The sequence below is a fragment of the Anopheles aquasalis genome, chromosome 3 (assembly GCF_943734665.1).
Source record: "Anopheles aquasalis chromosome 3, idAnoAquaMG_Q_19, whole genome shotgun sequence".
Classification (NCBI taxonomy): domain Eukaryota; kingdom Metazoa; phylum Arthropoda; class Insecta; order Diptera; family Culicidae; genus Anopheles; species Anopheles aquasalis.
In genome coordinates this window covers 55,801,049-55,824,942 of record NC_064878.1, presented here as the reverse complement: position 1 = coordinate 55,824,942, position 23,894 = coordinate 55,801,049, and the positions used below count along the sequence as shown (strand labels likewise).

General features: G+C 49.3%; 9 protein-coding genes across 10 annotated transcripts in view; 3 read left to right on the top strand and 6 right to left on the bottom strand.

The window, feature by feature from the left end:
* Window positions 1-38: 38 nt before the first annotated feature.
* LOC126575644 (antigen 5 like allergen Cul n 1-like) lies at window positions 39-1,007 on the bottom strand. The gene is made up of 3 exons (XM_050236447.1): window positions 954-1,007; window positions 372-879; window positions 39-285 (listed from the first exon to the last, which is right to left on the bottom strand). The coding sequence occupies exons 1-3, from the start codon at window positions 970-972 to the stop codon at window positions 39-41; spliced, it is 774 nt and encodes a 257-aa protein (XP_050092404.1). The 5' UTR covers window positions 973-1,007.
* A 5,076-nt stretch (window positions 1,008-6,083) lies between these two features.
* Window positions 6,084-7,072, top strand: LOC126575661 (antigen 5 like allergen Cul n 1-like). The gene is made up of 3 exons (XM_050236469.1): window positions 6,084-6,142; window positions 6,216-6,723; window positions 6,797-7,072. The coding sequence occupies exons 1-3, from the start codon at window positions 6,124-6,126 to the stop codon at window positions 7,047-7,049; spliced, it is 780 nt and encodes a 259-aa protein (XP_050092426.1). The 5' UTR covers window positions 6,084-6,123; the 3' UTR covers window positions 7,050-7,072.
* A 1,015-nt stretch (window positions 7,073-8,087) lies between these two features.
* On the top strand, window positions 8,088-9,060 carry LOC126576817 (antigen 5 like allergen Cul n 1-like). Its single transcript, XM_050238120.1, has 3 exons — window positions 8,088-8,124; window positions 8,188-8,692; window positions 8,766-9,060. Exons 1-3 carry the CDS (start codon window positions 8,088-8,090, stop codon window positions 9,058-9,060), a joined length of 837 nt encoding a protein of 278 aa, XP_050094077.1.
* Window positions 9,061-9,526: 466 nt separating this feature from the next.
* LOC126574740 (antigen 5 like allergen Cul n 1-like) lies at window positions 9,527-10,588 on the top strand. Its single transcript, XM_050235088.1, has 3 exons — window positions 9,527-9,614; window positions 9,686-10,196; window positions 10,278-10,588. The coding sequence occupies exons 1-3, from the start codon at window positions 9,590-9,592 to the stop codon at window positions 10,528-10,530; spliced, it is 789 nt and encodes a 262-aa protein (XP_050091045.1). The 5' UTR covers window positions 9,527-9,589; the 3' UTR covers window positions 10,531-10,588.
* A 3,297-nt stretch (window positions 10,589-13,885) lies between these two features.
* LOC126574000 (myrosinase 1-like) lies at window positions 13,886-16,015 on the bottom strand. 2 transcript variants are annotated; one of them, XM_050233881.1, is made up of 5 exons: window positions 15,905-16,015; window positions 15,046-15,839; window positions 14,666-14,980; window positions 14,342-14,580; window positions 13,886-14,266 (listed from the first exon to the last, which is right to left on the bottom strand). In XM_050233881.1, exons 1-5 carry the CDS (start codon window positions 15,987-15,989, stop codon window positions 14,014-14,016), a joined length of 1,686 nt encoding a protein of 561 aa, XP_050089838.1. In that variant the 5' UTR covers window positions 15,990-16,015; the 3' UTR covers window positions 13,886-14,013. The 2 variants fall into 2 exon arrangements, with proteins under 2 accessions (XP_050089838.1, XP_050089839.1); XM_050233882.1 differs by having other exon boundaries at window positions 15,046-15,836.
* A 356-nt stretch (window positions 16,016-16,371) lies between these two features.
* On the bottom strand, window positions 16,372-18,314 carry LOC126574618 (myrosinase 1-like). The gene is made up of 3 exons (XM_050234908.1): window positions 18,043-18,314; window positions 17,394-17,960; window positions 16,372-17,318 (listed from the first exon to the last, which is right to left on the bottom strand). The coding sequence occupies exons 1-3, from the start codon at window positions 18,280-18,282 to the stop codon at window positions 16,449-16,451; spliced, it is 1,677 nt and encodes a 558-aa protein (XP_050090865.1). The 5' UTR covers window positions 18,283-18,314; the 3' UTR covers window positions 16,372-16,448.
* Window positions 18,315-18,868: 554 nt separating this feature from the next.
* Window positions 18,869-20,803, bottom strand: LOC126579321 (myrosinase 1-like). Its single transcript, XM_050242804.1, has 5 exons — window positions 20,720-20,803; window positions 20,437-20,644; window positions 19,800-20,372; window positions 19,185-19,732; window positions 18,869-19,107 (listed from the first exon to the last, which is right to left on the bottom strand). Exons 1-5 carry the CDS (start codon window positions 20,749-20,751, stop codon window positions 18,942-18,944), a joined length of 1,527 nt encoding a protein of 508 aa, XP_050098761.1. The 5' UTR covers window positions 20,752-20,803; the 3' UTR covers window positions 18,869-18,941.
* A 1,012-nt stretch (window positions 20,804-21,815) lies between these two features.
* LOC126576370 (lactase-like protein) lies at window positions 21,816-23,380 on the bottom strand. Its single transcript, XM_050237616.1, has 4 exons — window positions 23,278-23,380; window positions 22,731-23,208; window positions 22,573-22,661; window positions 21,816-22,517 (listed from the first exon to the last, which is right to left on the bottom strand). The coding sequence occupies exons 2-4, from the start codon at window positions 23,188-23,190 to the stop codon at window positions 21,816-21,818; spliced, it is 1,251 nt and encodes a 416-aa protein (XP_050093573.1). The 5' UTR covers window positions 23,191-23,208; window positions 23,278-23,380.
* Window positions 23,381-23,806: 426 nt separating this feature from the next.
* The window catches only part of LOC126576369 (myrosinase 1-like), a 5,929-nt gene continuing 5,841 nt past the window's right edge, over window positions 23,807-23,894 (bottom strand). The window contains exon 6 of the mRNA XM_050237615.1: window positions 23,807-23,894. This exon is cut by the window's right edge and continues 389 nt beyond it. The gene's annotated coding sequence lies outside the window, so the exon portion shown is untranslated.

Below are 23,894 nucleotides of genomic sequence, written 5' to 3'. Positions count from 1 at the left end.
CAACAACTTTAGTTGTTTGATAAGAACGCTGTCAAGGTTTATGGGACATTTGGGACAACTTCGTTGACCGAGCACAGGCCCGAGTAGAACGGATTCATGCCAGTCGTACAGCCTGAGCCAGTAGTTCCGACCACGTAGACCGGCTGATTGATAATGTTGGTGAAGGAGTAGTTACACACCAGATAGTAGGTGTTCCAGAATCCATCCTGAATCCAGTTCTGCATTGCACAACCGATCTTCCACGCGCGATCACTCGCCATCTGCGTAAAGTGTCCAATGGCAGGGCTAGTGGAGCATAAGACAGAACGAAAGCAATCGCATTAAATTAGCTTCGATGGTCAGTAGCGTCGTTGATCAGATAAGATACTTACCCCTGATGATTGCTTGGGTAGCTGTCAATATGAGCGGTCGAGGTGTCGCGATACTCGTTCCACCAGCTGGCGACGAACCCATCGATAATGCTCTCAACCGTTCTCGCCGGTCCGGAGTACTGCATGAGTGCCAGATTCTGACCAGCCCACCGGAAGGCTTCAGTGTTACGGCAGCTATCATGGGCAAAGTTGCAGGAGCGCGCATTATGGCCAGCCTGAGAGGCGAGTTCGGCATCCCACTGCAGCGTAGCCATACGACGAGCAGGCCAGAACGGACTGAGACCACCATTGGCGATCTGAGAGCGGCGAGTGTTGTGGAGATCGAGGATGAGCGACTGAAGGCTAGCAGTGATCGGTACCACCGCTGGGGATCTTCCGAAGCAGTTTGGACCACCGCTCAGAGCAGGAGGATTGCAGCCAACGTTCGGCACTCCAACCGCACAAAAGTTAGCCGTACAGTAGTCGATCGACTCGATCGATCCAATCAGACCGACCAGCGAGATGGCAGCTGCGAAAACCACAGAATGTGAGCAGAAACGTCGTGGTACTAGCCGTAACCCTAGCACCAAGCAGACCACTTACCAAGCACAAAGCGAACCATTTTGGAGACTGTTGGCAGGCACAGCTGACCAATGACCGATGGTGGAAGTTTTGATGTCCATTCGCTGCCCAGTGGGGCGTATTTATACTGCCAGAAATCTCAATCCTACGGCTAGGTTATCTTGGATCGATTTTAATTACGCGATAAGAAACAATAAAACGCCAGCATACTGAGTCGTGTTTGGATGGTCGCTAGGGCATATTTTGTTAACGCAGAGCAGGTTAGCGATCTGATTCTTGGAATCTGAATCTGGACTAGCTTGTTCATTCACGGTGGACAACCTTTATCCGGAAGCTTATCAGTAGCGCATGTAACAATTTCTTGGAATAGGGGCTGCTTCTTCTTCTTCTAGCTGTTCAATTGTAGGTCGCGGGCTAATGACTAGGCATGTAGGAGATAGTCAAGGGAAGCTTCAATTCCGGTCCAAAACCAAACTATAACTTTTTATGGGCTTCCAGTTACTACGTGGGTCAATCAAATACAAACTGGATTTTTTGTAAATTTCTTTTAAGTTTAAATGCAAAGAGGGATTTTTTGTTTTTCGACATATTTTCCTGATTCTGATATATATTTTTTTTTCTCAACGGAGAGGCAGCTTTTTCATTCCATTCACGTGGAAAGACGTAGATCGTGTTTGCAGCCAATTGCGCACATGAGTTTGAACCGAATCTTTTGACTAATCCAAAATATCGTACTCATTTTCTATTTCAATTTTCTCATTTTCTATTATTTTCGATCATTTTCAATAAGCCGTCTAAAGCAGCTAATGTGGTGTGCTCTTAGCCTGATGTAAAGTATACAGTTATGGCCCTCATTTTCAACACGATTACGTCCCGCCACGATTTTTACAAGCCATGCAAACAGTTTGGCTCGCGACAGTGTCTCTTCCTCGAACTGAACAGTCAATCTCCTCGACTCGTTACTTACACTCTTGACAAACCAACTCAACAACAAAACAAATCGAGAACGATCTCTTTTAATTTTTGTTACAGTAGGACGAAAAGTGGCGATTACATTTGATCCAACCACGTAGAAATAAGAATGTCTCACTCTTTGCAGATTAGTTTAATGGAAAGCAATAGTTACGCGGCCGGAGTAGAACAAAATCTCAATGGTTTCGCTCAAATGAATACAGAACCAGCACAGGAACAGAATATACTTTCAACCAGAACTAGAAGGTAAAGTCATCAAATCTAATACTCCGCAAAAGATTAACTCCCACTTAATCGGATTTCTCATCCAATTCAATCATATAACTCATCGTACAGTCTCTGTCCCAGCTGCCTTCTCTAACGATCGAGGAGCGCCAATCGAAACCGAAGAAACTGTAGCCGGGTATGAAACCTAATTTACTTACCAACACGTTAGTGCAATTTCGCAGAAGATTACATTCCAGTTTGCCTTTCCTCAAGGCGCGATGTTGGAAAATTGTGTCATCGTTTGATTTCCTGCAGTGACAGTACGTCAGCGTCGTTGCTCGTTCGCTTTTGACTTACTACCCTTGCCCAATGTTACAGCCACTGGATAAAAGCAGAGACAAACTGGGAATGCAAACATTTTTGGTCACTCGTTCGATACCGGCCAGCAGCCATCTAGCTACAGTGCCGAATGCAGTGGTCTGCGTGTTCCGAGGAAATATAGAACCGTCAGTCAACGCCATCGGAATGACATCGGATACGAAAGCAAACAATACCGGAAGAGTCACAACACCGGCTGGTGGTGGTGGTGGTGGTGTGGGTGTGCATCGGTGAGAGGACTTTCTATGCTTTCCTTGCATTTCACGTTTCGTCCATTGAGCATCATGCAGCTCACCCCTGACACCCCCTTCCCACCGATCCGGTAAGCTGAATGAACGTGACTGGCTAACGGTTAAACACACAAAGACGCATTCGATTCGTCCTTTCGTCCTGTCCCGAGGACGACTGCGGTGCTCGGCGATCGGAAAAGATACGAAATGCGTCGACGAAGTGAAGGGTAGTGGCAGGTCAGTCAAAACAAAGAGCAACGCAAATCCAACGCTCACCAACACCTTTGATTCGTCAAGCTAGGTCAGGTCCATCGGGATGCACCGAGCACAGAGAGTCCTTCCGATTCCGAGTCCGTCTGGAGTAGCTAGCCAGACGTCCTCGTTCCGCTTATCTCCGATGTTTATCGTCGTCCTTTGTGCGACGATGCTTTTGGAGTTGCATCCATCGCACGTCGTCCTTAGTGAGAGTGCTTCCTGGCGACCTTTCTTGGGTTGGCAGCACCAAAATATGCTCCCTCGGTTGATGTGGCTAGTTAGCGAGCCAACAAAGGAGCGTAAACCTGAACTACCACAATTTGATTGTCGCCAGCAATCATCGACCATCTCGTGGATGGTCGCTTCGCTTGTCTACTTGCCAGCATTTTGTTCCGCTATGTCTGGCTGTGAAGGTCGCAAAGGTGGCTTCACGCTATGGCTCGTGGACAGCGAGTTGGCCCTTAATGGGTTTTGAAACCATAATCGAGAGTTGCTAACTTACAACTTTGTGTCCGCTTTGTGTAAAACATGAAGCTTTAGGGCTGCTGCGCGTTATTCGATTCCCAATCCCGTGTGCATCCACAGATTGCATGTCAGTAAACATATGCTGTGTAATTGACGAGTTGAAGAGCAGTGCGAAACTCAAAAGCTACCCTTTTAGAGGAGCTTTTTGGCGTGTTTCAGCATAGTTTGAACAAAGATAAGATTCCTTGTAATCCGGAGCGATGTTTTGAAAACTTTCCATATTGTCCCCGCATACCAGCAGCATACCAACATATCTAGAGCCCCTCTAGCCCACACACTGGAGCCCATGCTCATAACGGAGGATTAGCAACGGATTGGATGGTAAAATAGGAGAAAAATCGAAAATAGCTTTAGCTTGCATTTTGCTTTCTTATCGGCCAAGAGAATCCTTTTTTCCTTGCTTAGCCTTGTAAGCGGTTACGCGATGCACACATTCGACCGCATTTTGACTACGGACTGGTATTTTATTATCTTGCTCGAAGCAAAGTAGAGGAAGAGGAGGATTAGGATTCAGAATTCATACGAAGCTGGCCACTTAGTTCCATCTTGTCGGATGGTTTTATGACAAGTGCAAGAGAGTGGGCTCATGAGTCGCAATATTGAGGATGCAAACCTCGCATTACCGGTTTGTTAACAATCGGCGAGTTTGTTGTGAGACGTGCTATGATTTACATCCCACTGTGCGGGTTCATTCGGCGGCTGCAATCGAGGATATCCCGTATTTTACAATTATCCATTTAATATCCTCGTTCCAGGAAGACTGTATCATAAAGGACACATACTGAATGTCATAGTTTGCAAGGCTAGACAAGATGGAGTCGTATTAACCCACTCACACAGTGGCACCGTTTACCTACAATCTATTATTACAAGGGAGAGCGACTCGCGACGAGTCAAATGTCATCAGCACGGTGCAACGATGTACCATCTCTTATTCCTAGAGCTCAACTAATTCCAATTTCCAAGCAGCCCGTAGTATGAGCACAAATGCCAGCGAAACAGCGAAGCGCCAGCGGAACAATATGCAATCGATAGTGTGATTGATTTCCGGGCAAAAGTTATAGTACAAGGACACTCCAGCAACCATGACAGCGATGATGGCAGCCTACACGACCAATTCTGATAGACTGGACGCGCAATTAACGATTTATATGCATCTCATAAATCCGAAAACCGAACCATTGGCACCAGCAAACGCATGGCAAACGGTCTGTGTGCTCCGCTAGAAGCATCAACTGCATGGTATGCGTACCGAAGCCCAAGCCGGTGGATGGAATGATGAAGGATGGGACAACATAAAACATCTCATAATTGGTACCAATGCGTCCGGCAGCCGGCGATGGACAACTACAAAGCCTTTTACTAATGAGGTTTATTAGAGGGCATTCTGTAAACGGACCGGTCCGTCAGGTGGAACGGTTTTCAATTAATGAATAATTGATTTCTACATCAAGACCCATCCAGGCGTTGGACGGATTGCTACCATGATCCGGTCGCTGGGAACAGGCGCATGAGATTAGCAACGAATTTTCGATCATTTCATCAATTACTTGAGAGTAATTGTGCACGTGTCGACAATAGAACAAGCAATAGAGCTGGGTGCGCTTGCCAGGCGCACAGTGGATTCATGCCGTTGAAGAAACCACTTGCTAGGGCCTGACGGAGCTGGGAAAGTTTCAAAATATTTTTCAGCGTAAACCAGAATATCTAAAATGCTTTAATGAATAAACAATTTATCTTTAAGTAACTACATTGAAAGGTAAGGTTAATCCATTCTTGGCATTCATAGGTGGTGAGCATGTTGTTCACGCAAGACATTTATGTCTATTTTCTGCCCGGCTACCATAAATCTTTATCCTACTGCCAGCTTATCTCGAATCGATTTTAATTACGCGATAAGAAACAATAAACCCCCCACACCTGGCGCTTTCGGATGGTCACTAGACGATATGGCAGGATAGGGATTAGATTTCTGCAATCTGTAACCGTGCTAGCTTATTTTTTATTACACGAAGTACAACCTTTATTCAGAAGCTTATCGGTAGCGTACGTAATGATGAATTGAAATAGGGTCTTCTTGTTCATTTGTAGGTCGCAGGGTAATCACTTGGCCTGTTGGAGTTGGAGCCATCGCACTCGTGGAAGAAATTAATAAAAAAGTAAACTGGAGAACACGAGACAAACATACATAAGAGTTCATTGCCACCTATTATAACCATTACAAACTATAATGATGGCCTTAGGAGGTAGCATTGTCTTTAAGTGACCTAGTAAAGACGTTCCCAATTTAACTCTGATGCTACGATACCCGATTGATGCTTGTTATTCTGGAGTAAATGATAAAAAAATATGCTAGCGCGTTGTCAGGTGGGGCGATTGAAGCTACGACCCCAAGGCCAAGCCAATATTTTCCACGGTCCCCACCAGTCAACCCGCTGGCGAAACTGGCACTGTTTACACACATGTAATTCCATTCCTTAGCGATGGCCAAAGTGTGGCGATAACCAGACATTTGGATCTCCATAACAAGGCCTTTGCCCGGCAAAAAAACGTATTGCTTGCCAGTATCATCGGTAGCAGTGCGCAGTGAAGACGATTATCGAGCGCTGCGTATCGACGGCACAATGGCAAGTCAGATGTTAGGTAAGCGAATGGCTGAAGCACCATCACCAGCCACTGGAATCTACAGCTGTATCGTGTTGTTCTTCTCTCACAGTCACTATCGTGGTGTTTTGTGGTCTCATCGCGGGACTATCGGGCCAGGAGTATTGTAATCCCTCGTACTGTGGTACCAGCATCAACGTTGGCTGCAATCCTCCACCATTGACCGGGGGGCCGCTCTGCGCTGCCATTAATGGCAGTGTCGTAGACCTTAATCCCACCATTCAGGCGTTTATCCTCTCCGAGCACAACCGGTTGCGCAATCAGCTGGCGATCGGGAACCTGACCGGATTCGCGAGCGCACAACGTATGCCTACGCTAGCCTGGGATGAAACCCTCGCTGCCCAGGCTGGCCATAATGCTCGGTCTTGTAACTTTGCTCACGATGCGTGCCGTAACACAGCAAAGTATGCGTACGCAGGACAGAACTTAGCTATCCAGTACTTCAACGGCATGGACAGCACGGTTGAATCGTTGGTAAGCGATATGGTGGCGTCTTGGTGGAGTGAGTACAAGGATGCGACCCAGGCACAGGTTGATAAATATCCTCGAGGTTATACCGAGTAAGTAGTATGGACACGTGGAGCAAGGTACAACGGTGCACTCATCGTGAGTATCGTGATCACATTCTTGCAGCCCCGCGATCGGACACTTCACTCAGATGGTAAGCGATCGTTCGTCAACCATTGGATGCGCGATGCAGTACTGGTTCGCCCTAGGCTGGGATACGTACTACCTGGTGTGTGACTACGGATTGACCAACATTGGTAACCGACCGGTTTACAAGAAGGGTGTTACCGCTTCCAGGTGCATCACCGGAACGAATTCCAACTTTCCTGGTCTGTGCTCGACGAGCGAAGTGGTTCCACCACTACCGAACATTGTCTGATGTGCTTAATCGATGAGCTAACCATGCCCTTAAGTTTTCTAATAAAGGATTTGGATTGATTTTATTCTTTATTATTGAAGACTAGCCTCGTTTGGGATTATTTCATTTCACAAAAGTCCCGAAAAGCGTCGCAACAGTATGGATTCCTTTTTCTAGTCAGTTTTTCAGTGCCACTTTCAAAATCATTATAATTAAATTTAAATTATTTCCTTGCCAATTACCATACCTAGCCATCCATTTTTGCCAACAAAATCCAGATAACACTTGGTCTACCATCGGTGCACGTTGCTCCTGTTGACACAGCTGCAACGGTGTATCTCATTTGTCGCCATTATCGGTTGTGTTGGTCGGTTGCTGGATACAGGTAACGTATGTAGATTGTGTGATTCAAATTATCCCATGTATACTTCAGACATACACATGCATGAGATCTCATCATGTGTACTGCAGTTGGGAGCTAACGTTGGCGTTGATATATTATTCATACATTTAAAACCGTTTCAACTTTGGGGGAGGGGTTTATTGTATTTTATGTTTTTTTCCTAGCGTTGCCACTTACCATGAAAATCTGCGGTTTTTTTTCTCTTTTGGTATCTACAGAACATCAATCGAAAAATAAAACATTGCTGCGAAAAACCACGTGTTTTACAGCTCAAAAAAATTAGCAAAAGGAAAAAAATTAAACTATCAAAATATGCTGCGATTCACCGACTGGAAAAAAAACTCATTATCAAATCAAATAACCAATCAACTTGGCTGAAACATCCATTTAAGCCACGACTACCTAGGCACGTGCAACTGCATAAATGTTGTGAGTGTAATTTAAAAGCGACGAGCAGGAGGTTTGCATGTGTTAACACCCTTTTAACGAGTAGCAATTAGCCGTAGCCACCGTGTCGGTACCGAAGATGCGCGTTAGATTCCGGACCGAGCGTGCGGGCTTTAAAAGGGCCAGAGCAAGCTTAACTTCAAACCAAAACTTGCTCATCTATTGTTCTGTTGCCGTCAAAATCAAAAACAAACCAGCAATCGATAAAAATGGGCACTCATTCGCACCTGATGCACCCGATGTTAGGTAAGTAGAGTCTGCTGATGCTTTCCGTATATAAACCGCGCTAATAGTTTATTCTCCTTCCAGCTGCGATCTTTTTTGGTTTCATTGGGTTAAAGTACTGCGCCCAGGAGTACTGCGACCCTTCGTATTGTGGCACCAGCATCAACGTTGGCTGCAATCCTCCACCATTGACCGGGGGGCCGCTCTGCACTGGCAAGAATGCTAGCGTCGTAGTGATTAATGCCACCATTCAGGCGCTTATCCTCTCCGTGCACAACCGGCTACGCAATCAGCTGGCGATCGGGAACCTGGCCGGATTCGCGAGCGCACAACGTATGCCTACGCTAGCCTGGGATGAAACCCTCGCTGCCCAGGCTGGCCATAATGCTCGGTCTTGTAACTTTGCTCACGATGCGTGCCGTAATACAGCAAAGTATGCGTACGCAGGGCAGAATCTAGCGACGCTGAGCTTTTCCGGTCAAAGCAAGACAGTGGAATCGCTGGTAAGGAAAATGGTGGGCGCTTGGTGGAGTGAGTACCAGGATGCCACACAGGCGCTTGTCGATCATTTCCCAAGCAACTACACCGGGTAAGTGATCGCTGATTCTTCCACGACCGTGTGTTTGTTGAATGTTTACCCTCATTATTCTCATTCTTTGTAGGCCAGCGATCGGACACTTTATGCAGATGGCAAGCGACCAAGCGTCGGTCATTGGATGTGCGATGCAGTACTGGGTGGAAGATATGTTCGAAATGTATTACCTGGTGTGCAACTACGAACGGTCTCCCTTTATCAATGAAGCGGTCTATAAGAAGGGTGCCGTTGCATCCGAGTGCACCACCGGCACTAACCAGGAGTACGTTGGACTTTGCGCTTTGAGTCGAGCGAATGAACCTTCCCGTACTTACATTGTCAAGAATCCAGCGCGAATCACCCATGACCAAGCGGTCATTTAACTTTAGATAAAATGTAAAGTAAAAATAAGAATGAACCACCTCGCGACTCATCTTGAAACTGGTAGCTCGTAATTAATGTTTGAAAACAATGAAATTCCTCTCGTTGCAGTTTTGTGTGCATCCACACCGTTAATGGGTAGCCTATTGTTGTACACAAGCTGACAGTCATGCAAAAAAAACACTGAAATAATTACTCAAATTCCGAACCGTTTCTCGTACAGAAACGTACAGCTTTTACTGCTCGTACCACAGTGCACTCATTTCGTTCTAGGATGACATAGAATAAGAAAAGTACGAACGCGACAAAGGTAAGCTACTGAATCAATCGATTATGTCGCAACGGCAAACATTGACACAGTGGCAAGCCAATACCTTGTGGCCACTCTGCCTCACCGTCAGCGCCTGCAGCATCACAAACATCGATTAATTCTTGACATTGCTGGGGCTGGCTTGACATTCGTGTGGGCTACTATAAAAAGCCATCGACCAGCAGCAGGAAGCAGTTCAACAATCAATCCAACAACGAACAATGGCGTTTTGGATCACCGGTACCGGTAAGCCATATGAACCACCCCTGGGCCCCTGGCTACCAGCTAGCTAACTCGCTAAATTCCCCCTTAACTAGTTGCATTCCTGCTGCTGGCCCTGTTGGAGGGTACACTGGGGTACGATTACTGCTCCACCAGTGATTGCCACCGGCAGGGCGAGCATGTCGGCTGTCGGCCACCCGCTACGTCCGGTGGCCCGACCTGCAACGGTTTATCGAATGCCCGTAAGGTGCGCATTAGCCCCGAGCTACAGCAGTTCATCCTCAGCGAGCACAACAAAAACCGTTCCCGATTGGCACTGGGCCAGGTATCACCGTACCGGAAGGCACAAAAGATGCCAACACTCGTCTGGGACCCCGAGCTGGCCAGTTTGGCCGATGCGAACGCACGCTCCTGTAACTACGGCCACGATCATTGCCGCAGCACACAACAGTTTCCGTACGCGGGCCAGAACATTGCCATCACCAAGTTCTACGGGTACAAGTTCACGGAGAAGGAGCTTGTGACGCGTTTCGTTTCGGGCTGGTGGTCGGAGTACGTGGACGCGAGGCCACAGCACATCACTCAGTATCCTTCCTCGTACAGTGGGTAAGTGATGGGCGATTGGGATCGAAATTACCACGCCACTTACGGTGTGTTAACTGATGCGCTCTTTTACCGTTTGAACAGCAAACCAATTGGACACTTTACACAGATCGCCAGCGACCGCACGACCAAGGTCGGTTGCTCGATGTGGTACTGGAAGGATGGTCAGTTCGATGTGTACTACTTCGTGTGCAACTACTCGGTGACGAACATAATTAAAAAATCCGTCTACCTGGCGGGCGATCGGACTGGGTCCCAGTGCAAGAAGGGACTCAACTCCAAGTTCCCGGGACTGTGCAACGTCGGTGAGGTACCGCGTACACTGAACGACGCGTAAATCGGAATGATGGATTCGAAGTCGGACTGAAATAAATAGAGCTCTCAGCAAGCATTCATCTCCGCACTGTTAATGCCGCACCGAGAAAGGTCCCGAACGATTCTAGATCAACTATCTAGCGAACGCAAGTCGATTGAGTTAACAGATTCGAAGTAGACTAATTTGTCACATTGTCTACACATCGGGTGCACCTGCTGCTGACATGGAATGCAGGCAGCGCATCGGAATTTATGGTTCTGAGACACCCAAAAAGCTAGAGCTATTAGCATAGCGGAACTTGTTCATCTCGTAGTAGACTGTGTCCGGCAACACTGCAAAGACTCCAGAATGCTCATCCGCCAATGCTACTACGGAACATAAATCACGCAACGCGACGCGAGTGCTTCCGAGATTTGTTCAAACGAACGTGAACAGAGGAAGGAATTGGACGAAAGCATCGCAGCCAATCCTAAGCGGAACTCTCTGCCAAACATGGAACACGTATCGGTCCGCGTTTCGGTGCATCGCTCGGTGCATACTGGTCTGTAGCTTTCGCACGATTTCCCGCACCAGACAGCCACGCCAGACGGGGTGTGTTCCGGGGAGTGGGATAATTTATTCGTCCTCGTAGAACACGTCTCGGAGGAGGAGGAAGAGGAGAAGCTGGAACGAGATCGTCTTTATCGTCTCGAATTCGCCCGTGATGACGATGCGTCTGTGTCGGCCCTGCCCTGCGCTGGCTTGCTCTATCGCCATATGGCTCAAGGGCACCTGATGCAATTTAAGGGGGCAGCCAGCCAGCCAACAGGCGAGAGCCAACGGAAGGGTTCGTGTAACGTGGCGCATAAAATCGGTTTAAAGCTGACTTACAGGACGGGGAAAAAGGATAACTGTTAACGCACACGGCTCTGGTCTGGTTCTGGTCGCTGCTATACGTTGCTATACAGGAAGTACGGCCAGTGTGCTGTGCCGTGGCCACACCTACACGATGCTAGCGACCACCGCTACGAGTAAGCTTCGTTCGCCGTTTTCTGTTCCGGATGAGACGAGTTAGTTTCGTTTCCGAGTTTTCCTCTTTTTCCGCGCCTCCCCCTGTTGTTCCTTTTCAACTTTTAGTTTCGTCTCGTCAGACAGCGGTGCAGCGACCACCAGGCGATGGGCCAGGGATGCTCGGTTACCGTCTAGACGTGATGATGTTTGGAGGGGAAAGGACACCAAACTACTACTGCCACTACCACTACAGCAACTACTACTAATGCCACGAGACGCGACAGCAAACTGGATCGCTTGGTCGTTGCAGCGAGCAAAGAAAGATGAACTTTGGTGTCCGTGGTCCTTGCTCACGGGACAACGGGACCACGGGTTTCGAGAACGACCGACGAGCAGCAGCAGCAGCGGTCTCTGTGTGCTTAGTCCTACACACTATACGCCCTTGTGTCCGTCAGTGGTGGTTGTTAATCGAATTTATGGCCCAGAATTGATCGATCATAACGCGTCTAACTATCTCCCATCTGCTCGGCCAAAGTTACCAGACCATCCACGTCCACGGTGACCAACTTCTGTGGACTGCCGTTGTGTCGTTGGAATTGATTATGAGACAAGCGATTCAATCGATGCATGAAAATGCATTAAATTCCGCTCCATGGAACCGGCGCAAAGTTCTCCCAAGTACAGTTGCCGCAGCTGTGTATGTGGGAAAGCCATTTCCCATCCCCAATACACATGTTGTTTCACAAAAGTAAACTCATCAACTGTTGCCGTCACATGGAAATGGAAATGAACAATCCTTTGCTCATGTCCTTGTGCACATCTTTTTAACTGCCGGTGGGAGCCCGGTGCGCTTGTTCTTCTCGCGGATCGTTTGTGGAACAACTTCAAACAAAAGCTGCTCGGTATTTGGAAACATTTTCCACCGCCAACGTTCTTTGGAAGGAGAATGGGGAGGGGGGAAAGATGAAATTAAATTGCAGTGCCATCAAATTGTTGCAGTAGCCACCACAGCTTGCTGCCCACTCTGACGTCTCTGATTGCACCCGGTATGCATCCGCCTGTGCACCTTTCTCCACCACGCAATCGGGCAGACAATTGGACAACGATGGCGAGACGATTAAAAGCTCCCCGCTCTGCCGCATTCCCGGTGCTCGCATCCCGGCTCGGGCGTCGCGACCCTGACATAAAACGGCGACTGACATTGGGAAACTCTCTTCCCTTGCAGGCTGCTCACTAGGAATGGCACAAGTTTTCACTTGGAAATCATCGCTCCGAAGCAGTCTCAGGTAAAATACTTGCCCAGGAACTATATAGCGCACTCATACCATCGCCATCAAGTTGTCTGAGTTGTACCTGGAATGGTCGGTAAACACTCTGGCAAACTTCCATCCCTGCCCCGCCACCGGAGTCACGCCGAGAACAAAGACGGTGGCAAAGTTATGGCAAAAACACGGTTTACCATCGCCGTCCTCTCACTGGAAATGCATGCTCCCACACTACCGGTGACCGGAGTGTCCTCATTTCGCTATTTTCTGAGCTGCAGTTCTTTGTGGGACGCTACTACCTCACCTCTGCTGCACACTTTATGCACCGCGCGCTGTTTGCTTGTTCGTTACGTTGTCTTCTTTCTCCCGAGGACTCGAGGAGGAAGATTTCGCCATTCGCCTTGTGCGATGTGCGACGCTCGCTCTCGGTTCTCGGTCTCACCATCATTTGCGGTTGTGCGGATTGTGGCACGCAATCGACCGGAAATGATAACCGGAACACACGGAAAACATCAACAGCACCACGCAACAGCGGTGGTATCTTTGGCGATGGTGGAATCGCACCAAATGGCGTTAGAATAACGAAACAATTCGACACCAATGCCACCGGTAACGCGTTTTCCAGGATATCAGTCCAGCTCTTGTGGTGCATCATCGTCGGTGCAGTTGCCGTGGTGCATCGGCACCGGAATGGCTCCGAGACACCCACACATACACTGGCAACGAGTTACGGTAGCATTTCTTAAGCTGCCACTGAATGCTAGACGTTGAAGAAATGCTCGTGTGTTCTCGATTTGAAATGGAAAGCATTAGGAAGAGCGCTGTTGAAACGTTATCCCTGAAGGTATGCAGAAGTTGATACCTGGAGCGGAGTGGTGCTCCGTGCTCCCCATGCTGGGGGTTGTTTTGCACCGAGCCCGTGCAAACATAGACGATTGAGCGTTTAGAAATGTATGTTAAGCTATAATTTGATTTCAAAGTGCTCGGTTGCGGTAGCATTTCTGTGAAAGATTTTCTAAAGCAACGGTGTCTAGGTGTAGGAATGCTGCTACGTTTTGTGTGGTTGATTTGTTCTCATAAAACAGTATAATTATAATACACAATTAATTTTAAAACTATGATTGTGTCTCTAGCTGCGATTGTTTTTCATTTATTGTGTCTTAAAATGATGTTAGTGGAGCTCATATTGATTAAAAAAAATCCTCTTGAGGTTGAGATTCTCTTCTTCCGACTACTCTCTTCCTAATTACTAGCCACTGCCGTGTATGAGTCTCTGTACGATTCCGGCACACAGCGTGGCAACGATGAACACGCACAGATTGGGCAGCATCGTATCACCAGTGCCATTGCCATGACCCCCAATCAGTACATCCGGGTCCGGCCGGAAATCCCAATCGATCTGGCGGCTCCTCACAATATTCGCAAACACTTTGGCGGACATCTTGGGGTAGCGTGTGCGCTCGCGATCATTAAAATCCACGTAATACAAACCAAACTTTTGCCTGTTGTGTGGCAAAAAGATTACCAAACACAGTTTTACGCCTTCAGAAGGATCGGATCTAGGGCATTCAACTTACGTATAACCATCGCGCCATTCAAAGTTATCCATCAAGCTCCAGGCGATGTATCCCCGCACATCAATTCCATCCTCGAGGGCATCCAAAACGGCACCCAGGTAGCCGTTGAAGTAATCCACCCGCTGCGGATCCTTTGTACCCGGTCCCGATCCGATGCCGTTCTCCGTTATCCAGATGGCCGGTTTGTCGTACTGTTCGCTGATCCAGCTCAGCAGCTTATGCAGTCCAAAGGGGACAATCTGACGGCAAAGAAATAAAAAAGGACAAACGACATCTCAAGCAATTTTGGACTCGAATTCCAATCGCTGCCATACAAAAACAAACCTTAATCCACGACGTTTCCTCCGCTTCGGGCCAATCGGGATCGGCTGAAACGACGACGCCTGCATCATGCTCGAACGAGGGCACAGCATAACCGGCAGAGTTCTGCTCATCGTTCTTCCGTGCCAACACGGTCGTGTACGTGTTCAGTCCAAAGAAATCCGAAGTTCCGCGAATGCGTGCCACTTCCTGCGGTGTAAACACTGGCAGGCGAGATTTGGCGAACCCTTGCTGGACACTCAAATTACCGATACGATGGCGCATCACCTCCGGATAATCACCCGTCTTGCTGAAGATGGGATGCGCAAACCAACCGAGCTGTGGAGCGTTAGCGTGTGTCTTCATTAACTCCATACCATTCGTCACGATTCGTCAAAACTCACGTGAAACTGTAGCTCCCATTCAGCCGCCTCAAGATCATCGGAACTTCCCGTTTCCGGTTCTGCCCACCAGCAATCGAGCGATATTCCGATTAGCCCTTGCTGCACCTTCTGGAACTCGCCACGGTACAGATGCACCACTTCGGCATGCGCCCGCAGAATATTATGCCCACAGGTGTACGCGGGCACGCCCGGGAAGTGATAACCCGGTGCCATCTCATCGCGACCGTACGATTGCTCACAAACATGCCACGGTTCGTTGATCGTGGTCCACCACTTCACTCGATCACCGAAACTTTCAAACACCACGCGGGCATACTCCACGAAATAGTGCACAATGTCGGGATTCATCCAGCCACCCAACTCCTGGAGTCGCTGCGGTAGATCCCAATGGTAGAGCGTCACCATCGGACGAATGCCATGGCGGAGCAGCTCGTCGATGAGATCGTTGTAGTAAGCTAACCCACGCTGGTTCACTTGATTACGGAGCCCCGTCGGCATAATGCGAGGCCAGGCGATCGAGAAACGGTACGCGTCCACCCCGAGATCCTTCACCATCTGCACATCACGTTTCCAGTGGCGGTAGCTATCGCACGCCACATCACCGTTCGAGCGATCGGCGACTTTTTCCGGTCGCCGGTGTGTCAGATGGTCCCAAATCGACTCACCTTTACCATCCTCTGCCCAGCCACCTTCGATCTGGTACGCCGACGTCCCGACACCGAACGTAAAGTTCGATGGAAACCGTTGCCGCTCTTCCTGGCTGCTTCCCAAGGTCACAGCTGGCAGTAGCACTACTGAGTCGATTTGTTTAGTGCACGATTCCGTTGCTACTAGTTCGACTTATAAAAAAAATACTTACCAAGCAAACAAACAACTAACGACGGCTGGTAAGGTGTCGATAAGCGGCGCGCGATTCTCGCTGACGGGTTACCGAGTGGATCCATCTTGGCAAACTGTTTCTCATCGACTGAAACTGAGTCAATGCACAGCCACACTGGGTTCCATCAACCCAGCCCCAGTAGCTGTGTGTTATCTGCGTCACGAAAGCTGCTATCAGCGCAGCAGCTTAAAGCAAAAAAGCGCTTTTTTGTCTCACAAATTCACCAAGATTAGCGGGGTACATGGCTGGCTCCCGATGGCAGAAGCCCTGTGTCAACACACAGGCACATGACGATGGTAATTTCCGAATACAAAACAACGGCCGAGAGCGTGATAAGCGGTTGGGACCTTTTGCTCCGCTATTAGCAATGTTTACACCACTGTGTCTAACGGGTCATCTACAGCAATCATCATCCCGATTACTGAATAGGTCAAGTGCAGTCGCTGTTTCCTCAGTTGACAATCTTTTATTTCGCTACCACAGCACACGCTTCTACAAAAGGAAGATCATGCTCGCCTCTTCATCAGCACGCTATCAGCAGCACGGTGACACCGACGCCGAGGGCGAGTAGAATTTGAGAAATCATCAATCCAGCGGCACCACCACCGTCACCATCATCATCAGCTACGGTGGTCGTCTCTGGGCTTGGTGTGGTACTGATGGTGGCCGTGGTGGTAGTAATCGTTTCACCCGGTCCCGGAATATAAATCTCCGGTTCAGGCATATCATCCGGATCGATCATCCGGTTGCGCACAATATTCCCGAACGCACGGGCCGATGATTTTGCGTAACGCCTCCGAGCCGGATCACTGTAGTCGACGTAGTACAACCCAAACCGTTCCGTCAACCCGGCCAACCATTCAAAGTTATCCATCAAACTCCAGGCCACATATCCCCGCACATCACACCCATCATCGATCGCATCCAGGATGGCGTTCAGATAATCCTTGTAGTACTGCACACGCTGCACATCGCGAGTTCCACCACGATCGCTGACACCATTCTCGGTGACCCAAACCGGTGGATTGTTGTACTCCCGGCGGATCCAGTTCAGCACGTTGTACATACCGCGCGGATTGACCTTCAACCACGACGAACCCGTCGAGGGCCACCGATCGTCCTGATAGTCGACGGTGTTACGATCGTGATCGAACGATGGTTGACGGAAGTTGGCCGAATTCGCTTCATCGTTCATGTACACCAGGTTCGTCGTGTACCCGTTGTAGCCGAAAAAGTCGGACGAACCCTTCAGTTTGGCGATCTCCTCCGGGGTGAACTCGGGCAGCCGAGACCTCGTGAAGCCCTGCTCCTGGCTCAGCTTAGCGATCCGTTCGATCATCACCGGTGGATAGTTGCCCGTCTCGGAGTAGATCGGATGCATGTAGATACCGAACTGGCCCAGCGATGGAAGAGAGTGCTGTTAGTAGATGGATCATCGAGGGACAGAGCAGAACATTGTTCCACCTACCAGATACTGCATCGTAAGATCGGATGCCTCACGTTCCGCCTCCGACACCGGTTCGGCCCACGATCCATCGACGGTAATCCCAATCTGTCCACCCTGCGTCGGCTGAAACTCCGTCCGGTACAGCTCGACGGCTTCCGCGTGCGACAGCAGCAGATGATGACTGCAAAGATACGTGTAGATCCCTGGGAATGCTTGGCCCGGTGCAAACGTACCATACTCGTACGGTAACCGGCAGGTTTGCGGTGGTTCATTAAACGTCGTCCACCACTTTACACGATCACCAAAGTGCTGGAACGCAACCCGTGCGTACTGGCGGAAGTAACCCACGATCAGCCGGTTCGTGAAGCCACCGAGCTCCTGCAGCCGCTGCGGAGTGTCCCAGTGGAAAAGTGTCACCATCGGGGTGATGCCTTGGCGGAGCAGCTCGTCGATTAAGTTGTTGTAGTACTCGATGCCTTTCGGATTGATCTCGTTGCTGATACCGGTCGGTAGAATGCGGCTCCATGACAGCGAAAAACGATAGATGTCCACACCGAGTTCCTTCACCATCTCGACGTCACGGCGCCACTAGAGGGGTGAAGAGGGAAAAGCATCCCGTTTGATCACTGATTGACGATTGACAACACAAAACGTCTCTCGGCTAACCCACCTGATGATAACTGTCGCAGGCGATATCACCGTTCGTTCCATCCGCGACCTTCTCCGGGTTGTTGTGCACCAGATAGTCCCAGATCGATTCACCCTTACCGTCCTCATTCCAACCACCCTCGATCTGGTACGCCGACGTACCGACACCGAACTTGAAGTGTTCCGGAAACTTCCGCTGGCCAGCGACCAACCACTGGGTGCCTAGACAGGCGAGCACCAGGAGCACGACGGTGTGCTTCATCGTACAGGATCAGAACCACGGTAGTTCACGGATCGAGCGCTCGCTCGAGAGTGACTTTAGTCGCACCCGCGACTCTGGTAATCATAAACGAAACTGCCACCTTTTGGCCGGTAACTGATCGGAGATTGCACTATCGTGATTGCGGTGAGTTTGATGACCGACCGCGCCTGGCTAGGATGGTTCATCGATAAGTGGCCCGTGCGACGTGTTGCTCTATTGTTTTGTTTGTTGCCCATGAGCGCTTTATCTGATGCGCGAGTTCAGGGATCAATTTACAATCGTATGGAAAAGCGATGCCGAAACTGGAATCGTGCGAAAGTCCGCCCTCCTTAATCGAGTTTTATGGTCGAATTGGTGGTGAGGAGGAGCAGCAGATAGGGCGCGAACGGGATGCGCTACACTTGTTGCAGATGGAAGATAGAGTTTACTCGGGAAATTTCATTTGGTGACTAAATCACACGAAATGGAACCGTAACTTGGCTTCTAGACAAGCAGATTTCTGCTTAAAAATTAGCATAATCTGTTAAAAATGTATTTGTGTCCATTCTGTTCATGCAACAAAGAGCAGAAGCAATCCTCACGCGAATTAACAATGAGTTGAAAAAAAATTGCTTTATTTTCTGCTCATCTTTATTCTTTTTTTCTTTACTAAATTTACTCTAGTTTGTGGTATTCGGAGCAGGAATGAAGACATCCGGCTCAGGACGATAGGAAGGATCGATCGCCCGTGTCCTTACAATGTTTGCCAGCACCTTACCCGACGCCTTCTGGTATCGTGTACGTTCCGGATCCTCAAAATCGACGTAATAGAAGCCAAACTTTTCACTGTAAACCGTACCAAAGGCTCATTAGTATTATTCAACGTACCATTTGGCCTGAAAGGGCCTTCTCATTGTACTTACACATAACCAGCACGCCACTCAAAGTTATCCATCAGCGACCAGGCGATGTATCCCTTCACATCACATCCATCCTCCATCGCATCCAGCACGGCCTGCAGATAATCGTTCAGATAGTCGATCCGCATATCGTCCTTGGTGCCACCGAAATCACTGACACCGTTCTCGGTGATCCAGATCGCCGGATTGTTGTACTCGGTGCGGATCCAGTTGAGCAGCTTGCGCATACCCCACGGAACGATGTTTAGCCAGGGAGAGGCCGCTTGTTGCCAGCTCGGATCCGCGTAGCCAATCACGTTCGTGTCCTGTTCGTGCGAGGGTCCCACCGAAAGATCGTCCGGTGTATCGTTCGCACGCACCATCGAGCTACCGTACGTGTTGAGTCCGAAGTAATCCGAGGTGCCCCGGATCCGCTCGATCTCGTATGGCGTGAAGACGGGCAACCGAGACTCGGGGAATCCTTGGGCCGCGCTCAGGGCAGCAATACGTTCGCGCATCTCCACCGGATAGTCACCGGTGGTCGAGAAGATGGGATTCGCGAACCAACCGAGCTGCATGCCAGGGAAAAGAGGACCATTAGCCAGCATGCTCACCATCATCAGGCCATCGCGTACTTACATTGAAACGCAGCGATCGTTCAGCCGCTTGCCGATCTTCTTCCGCCTCGCTGGCCGGTTCACACCAGCTGGAATCGAGCGTAATACCGATTGAACCCTGTTGCTGCGGCTGGAACACCTCCCGATACAGATGCACCGCTTCGGCGTGCGATTTCAGCAGATTGTGAGCGCAAAGGTACGCGGGGATGCCCGGGAACTGGTATCCCGGTGACATCGCATCGTTGCTGTACGAGTTTTCGCACGTTTGCCACGGTTCGTTGAAGGTGGTCCAGATCTTTACGCGATCACCATACGCCTCAAACACGACCCGGGCGTACTCGACAAAGTGGTCCACGATCAGTTCGTTCGTCCAACCGCCCATCTCCTGCAGCCGCTGTGGAAGGTCCCAGTGGTACAGTGTCACCATTGGGGTGATGCCTTGGCGGAGTAGCTCGTCGATCAAGTTGTTGTAGTACTCGATGCCTTTCGGATTGATCTCGTTGCTAATTCCGGTCGGCATAATTCGTGCCCAGGCGATCGAAAAGCGATAGATGTCCACACCGAGTTCCTTCACCATCTCGACATCACGACGATACTAGACAAAGAGAGAAGAAGGTCAATTCCCTTTCATTTCTCAATAGTTAATCAGTAAAACCTACCAAATGGTAACTGTTGGCGGCGATATCTCCATTACTGCGATCGAGGATCTTCTCCGGTCGCTGATGGGTTAGCTGGTCCCAGATCGATTCACCCTTACCATCCTCATTCCAACCTCCCTCGATCTGATAGGAAGAGGTACCGACACCGAACTTGAAATCGTCGGGGAATCTATCCAGTGCCAATGCACCGGCACCGGCCAGTAGCACTCTGTGGGAATAAAGTAAACAATCCAGAGAACCCCTGGAACTACGTGCACCACGAACAAGCGTCCCGATTACTTACAGCGTGCAAAGGACTTTCACAGCGAGCACCATCACTCTGGCCTGCCGTTGAACGACTGTCGATATGCTGGAAGCTTCCGGAGCGCTATAAATCGGTAAAAAAAGGTTTCAATCGATGAAGAGGTGTGATAGTGCCGACTCGGTGAGATAGGCGAGAAGGACGCTGGTTACGAATCTTACATTTGTCAACGGTTATCACAGTGTTTGACTGGCCGCGCGATATCACCCGTGGGCCACTCCACCAATCAATGAACGGGATGCACGGGACCCCCGGGTCTGTTAGCGTCACCGGGGGTCTATCGCGTGGCTACCCCTTAATGCGCTTAATTGATGTAATACACCTTCAATGGGTGCAGATAACGAAACAATACGGGCCACGGGCCTTGCCTTATCGCGTGGATTGCCTTATCGAGCGGGCAGTACAGGTTTTCGTTGGTTCGCTATCGAGTTGCTATCTGTTGCCCACTTAGCTCTTTGATGCACACGGTATTCATGTCTCGCGGCTTGTTAGCATTTGCAGAAGCTAATCAACGATGCTGTTACCGAAGGCACAGATACCGAAGTGTATGAATAATGAATAGACTTATTCTTTGATTGGCTTGTTGATTGTTGACAAATAGTCTCAGTTTGATTGTGGGAATGTTCTAGATGTTTCTTGCGACACAAGACACTTATTTCCGGTGCGCCAAGCAACGACGTTAAAATGTTTATTGGGCCACCATCGTGGGCACGTGATCGTCATCAATCATATTTCATGATAGAGTTAAGCTAGTGACAACCCAACTGATAGCCAGATTTGATCTAATTTTTTTTTCTAGAAGTTTATTCATGGAAGATTTAATACTATTTTTAGCAAGAAACCAACCAAAAATTATTCATGGATTTAGATTCATGTATTTTTATCTCCTCTCTTTCAAACAAATATTCGAACAAGAAATAAGAAAAAGGGCAAACCTTGCTTCTCGTGTTCTGATTTAGAAAAAGCTCCACCTGGCTTGAAGCTAACACTAAAATTACAACATCAACGACAACGAAATTGCTATTTTAAATTTACATTTATAAAAACATTTATTGCTCTAAGTCCCCACACCCCTTCTTCACTTTGCCCCGGGGATCATCACATCCGGTTCGGGCAGATAGTCTGTATCGATGGCACGACTCTTTACAATGTTAGCGTACACCTTCGCCGATGTTTTAGCGTAACGCGGCCGAGCAGGATCGTTAAAATCGACATAGTACAACCCGAAACGTTGCGTGTATCCGGTGCGCCACTCGAAATTATCCATCAGTGACCAGGCCGTGTAACCGCGCACATCGCAACCATCCTCAATCGCATCCAGCACCGCTTCCAGATACGTGTTAAAGTACTCGACACGCTGCACATCAAACGTTCCATCCCGATCGCTGACACCATTCTCCGTGATCCAAACCGGTGGATTGCCGTATTCATCCCGAATCCACCTGAGCGCACTGTACAGCCCCCGTGGATACACTCGCAGCCAAGGCGAGGCCGAAGTGGGCCAGCTGGGATCAATGTACTCGTACACATCGCGATCATGATCGAACGAAGGTTCCGCGTACTCGCCCGGATTGGCGTCTCCATTCTGCCACACCAGCCGCGTCGTGTACGCGTTGAACCCGAAGTAATCGGACGAACCCTTCAGTTTGGCGATCTCTTCTGGGGTGAACTCGGGCAGCCGAGAGTGTACGAAGCCCTGCTCCTGGCTGAGCTTGGCGATCCGTTCGATCATCACCGGTGGATAGTTGCCGTGATAGATCGGATGCATGTAGATACCGATCTGTGAAAGCGAATCATCATTACCTGGCTATCATGTCCGTGCCAAAGAGACTCACATTGAACTGCATTGCTCGATCGGACGCCTCAACATCGGCCTCCGTGTTAGGCTCGTACCAAGCAGTATCAACGACCAATCCAATGACTCCTGCAATGCAATGTCCACAAACCCTTGATGAGTACCTTACTAATAAGCCCTGCCCTGCCCTAAACCTACCATTTTGCTCTTTCTGGAACTGTTGTCTGTACAACTCCACAGCCTCGGCGTGCGCAAGCAGCACATGATGGGAGCACAGATAGCTGTACAACCCCGGGAACTCGTACCCCGGTGCCATTGCATCCTGCTCGTACGATTCCTTACACGTTTGCTTCGGTTCATTAAAGGTCGCCCAAAACTGAACGCGATCACCAAACTGTTCGAACGCAACCCGCGCGTACTCCCGGAAGTGTTTCACGATCTCACGATTCGTCCAGCCACCCATCTCCTGGAGCCGTTGCGGAAGATCCCAATGGTACAGCGTCACCATCGGTGTGATGTTGTAGCGCACTAGCTCGTTGATGAGGTTGTTGTAGTACTCGATGCCTTTCTCGTTCACCTGATTGCTAATCCCCGTTGGCATAATGCGGGCCCAGGCGATCGAGAAGCGATAATAGTCGACTCCCAACTCGCGAACCATCTCCACATCGCGTTGCCACTGATCGGAAGGGGTTAGAACGTTAATCGAGCGTTCGGCGACAGCCCACCTGATGGTTCTCTAACCCACCTGATGGTAGCTATCACAAGCGATGTCACCGCTGGAACCATCTTCAATTTTTTCCGGTCGTGTGTGAGTCAAACGATCCCAGATCGATTCTCCCTTACCATCTTCGTTCCAGCCTCCTTCAATTTGGTATGAAGACGTTGCGACACCGAACTGGAACCCGGGAGGAAACTGTCGACTCTGTCCAGCTGCTATCGCGGTTCTGGCGCACAAAGGGATCGTTGTTAATGTCTATCGATGTATGACAAAAGTCTAGAACTCACAGCAGCAGCAGCAGCAACCCGATCGACCGAGTGATTCCTTTTTCCATCCTATACAGTACCTCACGTGGATGCGTCTAAGATGCAAATGTGACTGGACTGCCACGCGGCACTGCTTTATAATTGCCATGCAGCTTCATTTACATCCACCCGTGCGCTCCGAGATAGGTTATCGATGTCAACGGGAGTGAAGGTACCGGTTTGATAAACGGTTGCATCCCGTACCAAATCAGCTGGTCATCGCTAACCGATAAAATCTCTCTATCTCTATCGATTCATTTCATTTATTGACAGCCGAGATAACGTCGATCCCGTTATCTCTTCTACTTCTAGGATCTCTAAAGCTAACTATCTCACAAA

What these genes read in the sequence shown, in the direction of transcription:
- LOC126575644 (XM_050236447.1), bottom strand. An exon ending in TACCCAAGCAATCATCAGGG is followed by an intron (nt 286 to 371) that starts GTAAGTATCTTA and finishes ATGCTCCACTAG; the next exon opens with CCCTGCCATTGGACACTTTA.
- LOC126575661 (XM_050236469.1), top strand. An exon ending in TATCCTCGAGGTTATACCGA is followed by an intron (nt 6,724 to 6,796) that starts GTAAGTAGTATG and finishes ACATTCTTGCAG; the next exon opens with CCCCGCGATCGGACACTTCA.
- LOC126576817 (XM_050238120.1), top strand. Translation starts at nt 8,088, where the DNA reads ATGGGCACTCATTCGCACCTGATGCACCCGATGTTAG. An exon ending in CCTGATGCACCCGATGTTAG is followed by an intron (nt 8,125 to 8,187) that starts GTAAGTAGAGTC and finishes TTCTCCTTCCAG; the next exon opens with CTGCGATCTTTTTTGGTTTC. An exon ending in TTCCCAAGCAACTACACCGG is followed by an intron (nt 8,693 to 8,765) that starts GTAAGTGATCGC and finishes CATTCTTTGTAG; the next exon opens with GCCAGCGATCGGACACTTTA.
- LOC126574740 (XM_050235088.1), top strand. Translation starts at nt 9,590, where the DNA reads ATGGCGTTTTGGATCACCGGTACCG. An exon ending in GTTTTGGATCACCGGTACCG is followed by an intron (nt 9,615 to 9,685) that starts GTAAGCCATATG and finishes CCCCTTAACTAG; the next exon opens with TTGCATTCCTGCTGCTGGCC. An exon ending in TATCCTTCCTCGTACAGTGG is followed by an intron (nt 10,197 to 10,277) that starts GTAAGTGATGGG and finishes CCGTTTGAACAG; the next exon opens with CAAACCAATTGGACACTTTA.
- LOC126574000 (XM_050233881.1), bottom strand. Translation starts at nt 15,989, where the DNA reads ATGGATCCACTCGGTAACCCGTCAGCGAGAATCGCGCGCCGCTTATCG. An exon ending in GTTAGTTGTTTGTTTGCTTG is followed by an intron (nt 15,840 to 15,904) that starts GTAAGTATTTTT and finishes AAATCGACTCAG; the next exon opens with TAGTGCTACTGCCAGCTGTG. An exon ending in GAATGGCGCGATGGTTATAC is followed by an intron (nt 14,267 to 14,341) that starts GTAAGTTGAATG and finishes GCCACACAACAG; the next exon opens with GCAAAAGTTTGGTTTGTATT.
- LOC126574618 (XM_050234908.1), bottom strand. Translation starts at nt 18,282, where the DNA reads ATGAAGCACACCGTCGTGCTCCTGGTGCTCGCCTGTCTAGGCACCCAG. An exon ending in CCTGCGACAGTTATCATCAG is followed by an intron (nt 17,961 to 18,042) that starts GTGGGTTAGCCG and finishes TCACCCCTCTAG; the next exon opens with TGGCGCCGTGACGTCGAGAT. An exon ending in ATCTTACGATGCAGTATCTG is followed by an intron (nt 17,319 to 17,393) that starts GTAGGTGGAACA and finishes TCGCTGGGCCAG; the next exon opens with TTCGGTATCTACATGCATCC.
- LOC126579321 (XM_050242804.1), bottom strand. Translation starts at nt 20,751, where the DNA reads ATGGTGCTCGCTGTGAAAGTCCTTTGCACGCT. An exon ending in GTGAAAGTCCTTTGCACGCT is followed by an intron (nt 20,645 to 20,719) that starts GTAAGTAATCGG and finishes TTATTCCCACAG; the next exon opens with AGTGCTACTGGCCGGTGCCG. An exon ending in GAGTGGCGTGCTGGTTATGT is followed by an intron (nt 19,108 to 19,184) that starts GTAAGTACAATG and finishes TACGGTTTACAG; the next exon opens with TGAAAAGTTTGGCTTCTATT.
- LOC126576370 (XM_050237616.1), bottom strand. Translation starts at nt 23,190, where the DNA reads ATGGTTCGCGAGTTGGGAGTCGACTATTATCGCTTCTCGATCGCCTGG. An exon ending in GTTCCAGAAAGAGCAAAATG is followed by an intron (nt 22,662 to 22,730) that starts GTAGGTTTAGGG and finishes ATTGCATTGCAG; the next exon opens with GAGTCATTGGATTGGTCGTT. An exon ending in ATCGAGCAATGCAGTTCAAT is followed by an intron (nt 22,518 to 22,572) that starts GTGAGTCTCTTT and finishes TCGCTTTCACAG; the next exon opens with ATCGGTATCTACATGCATCC.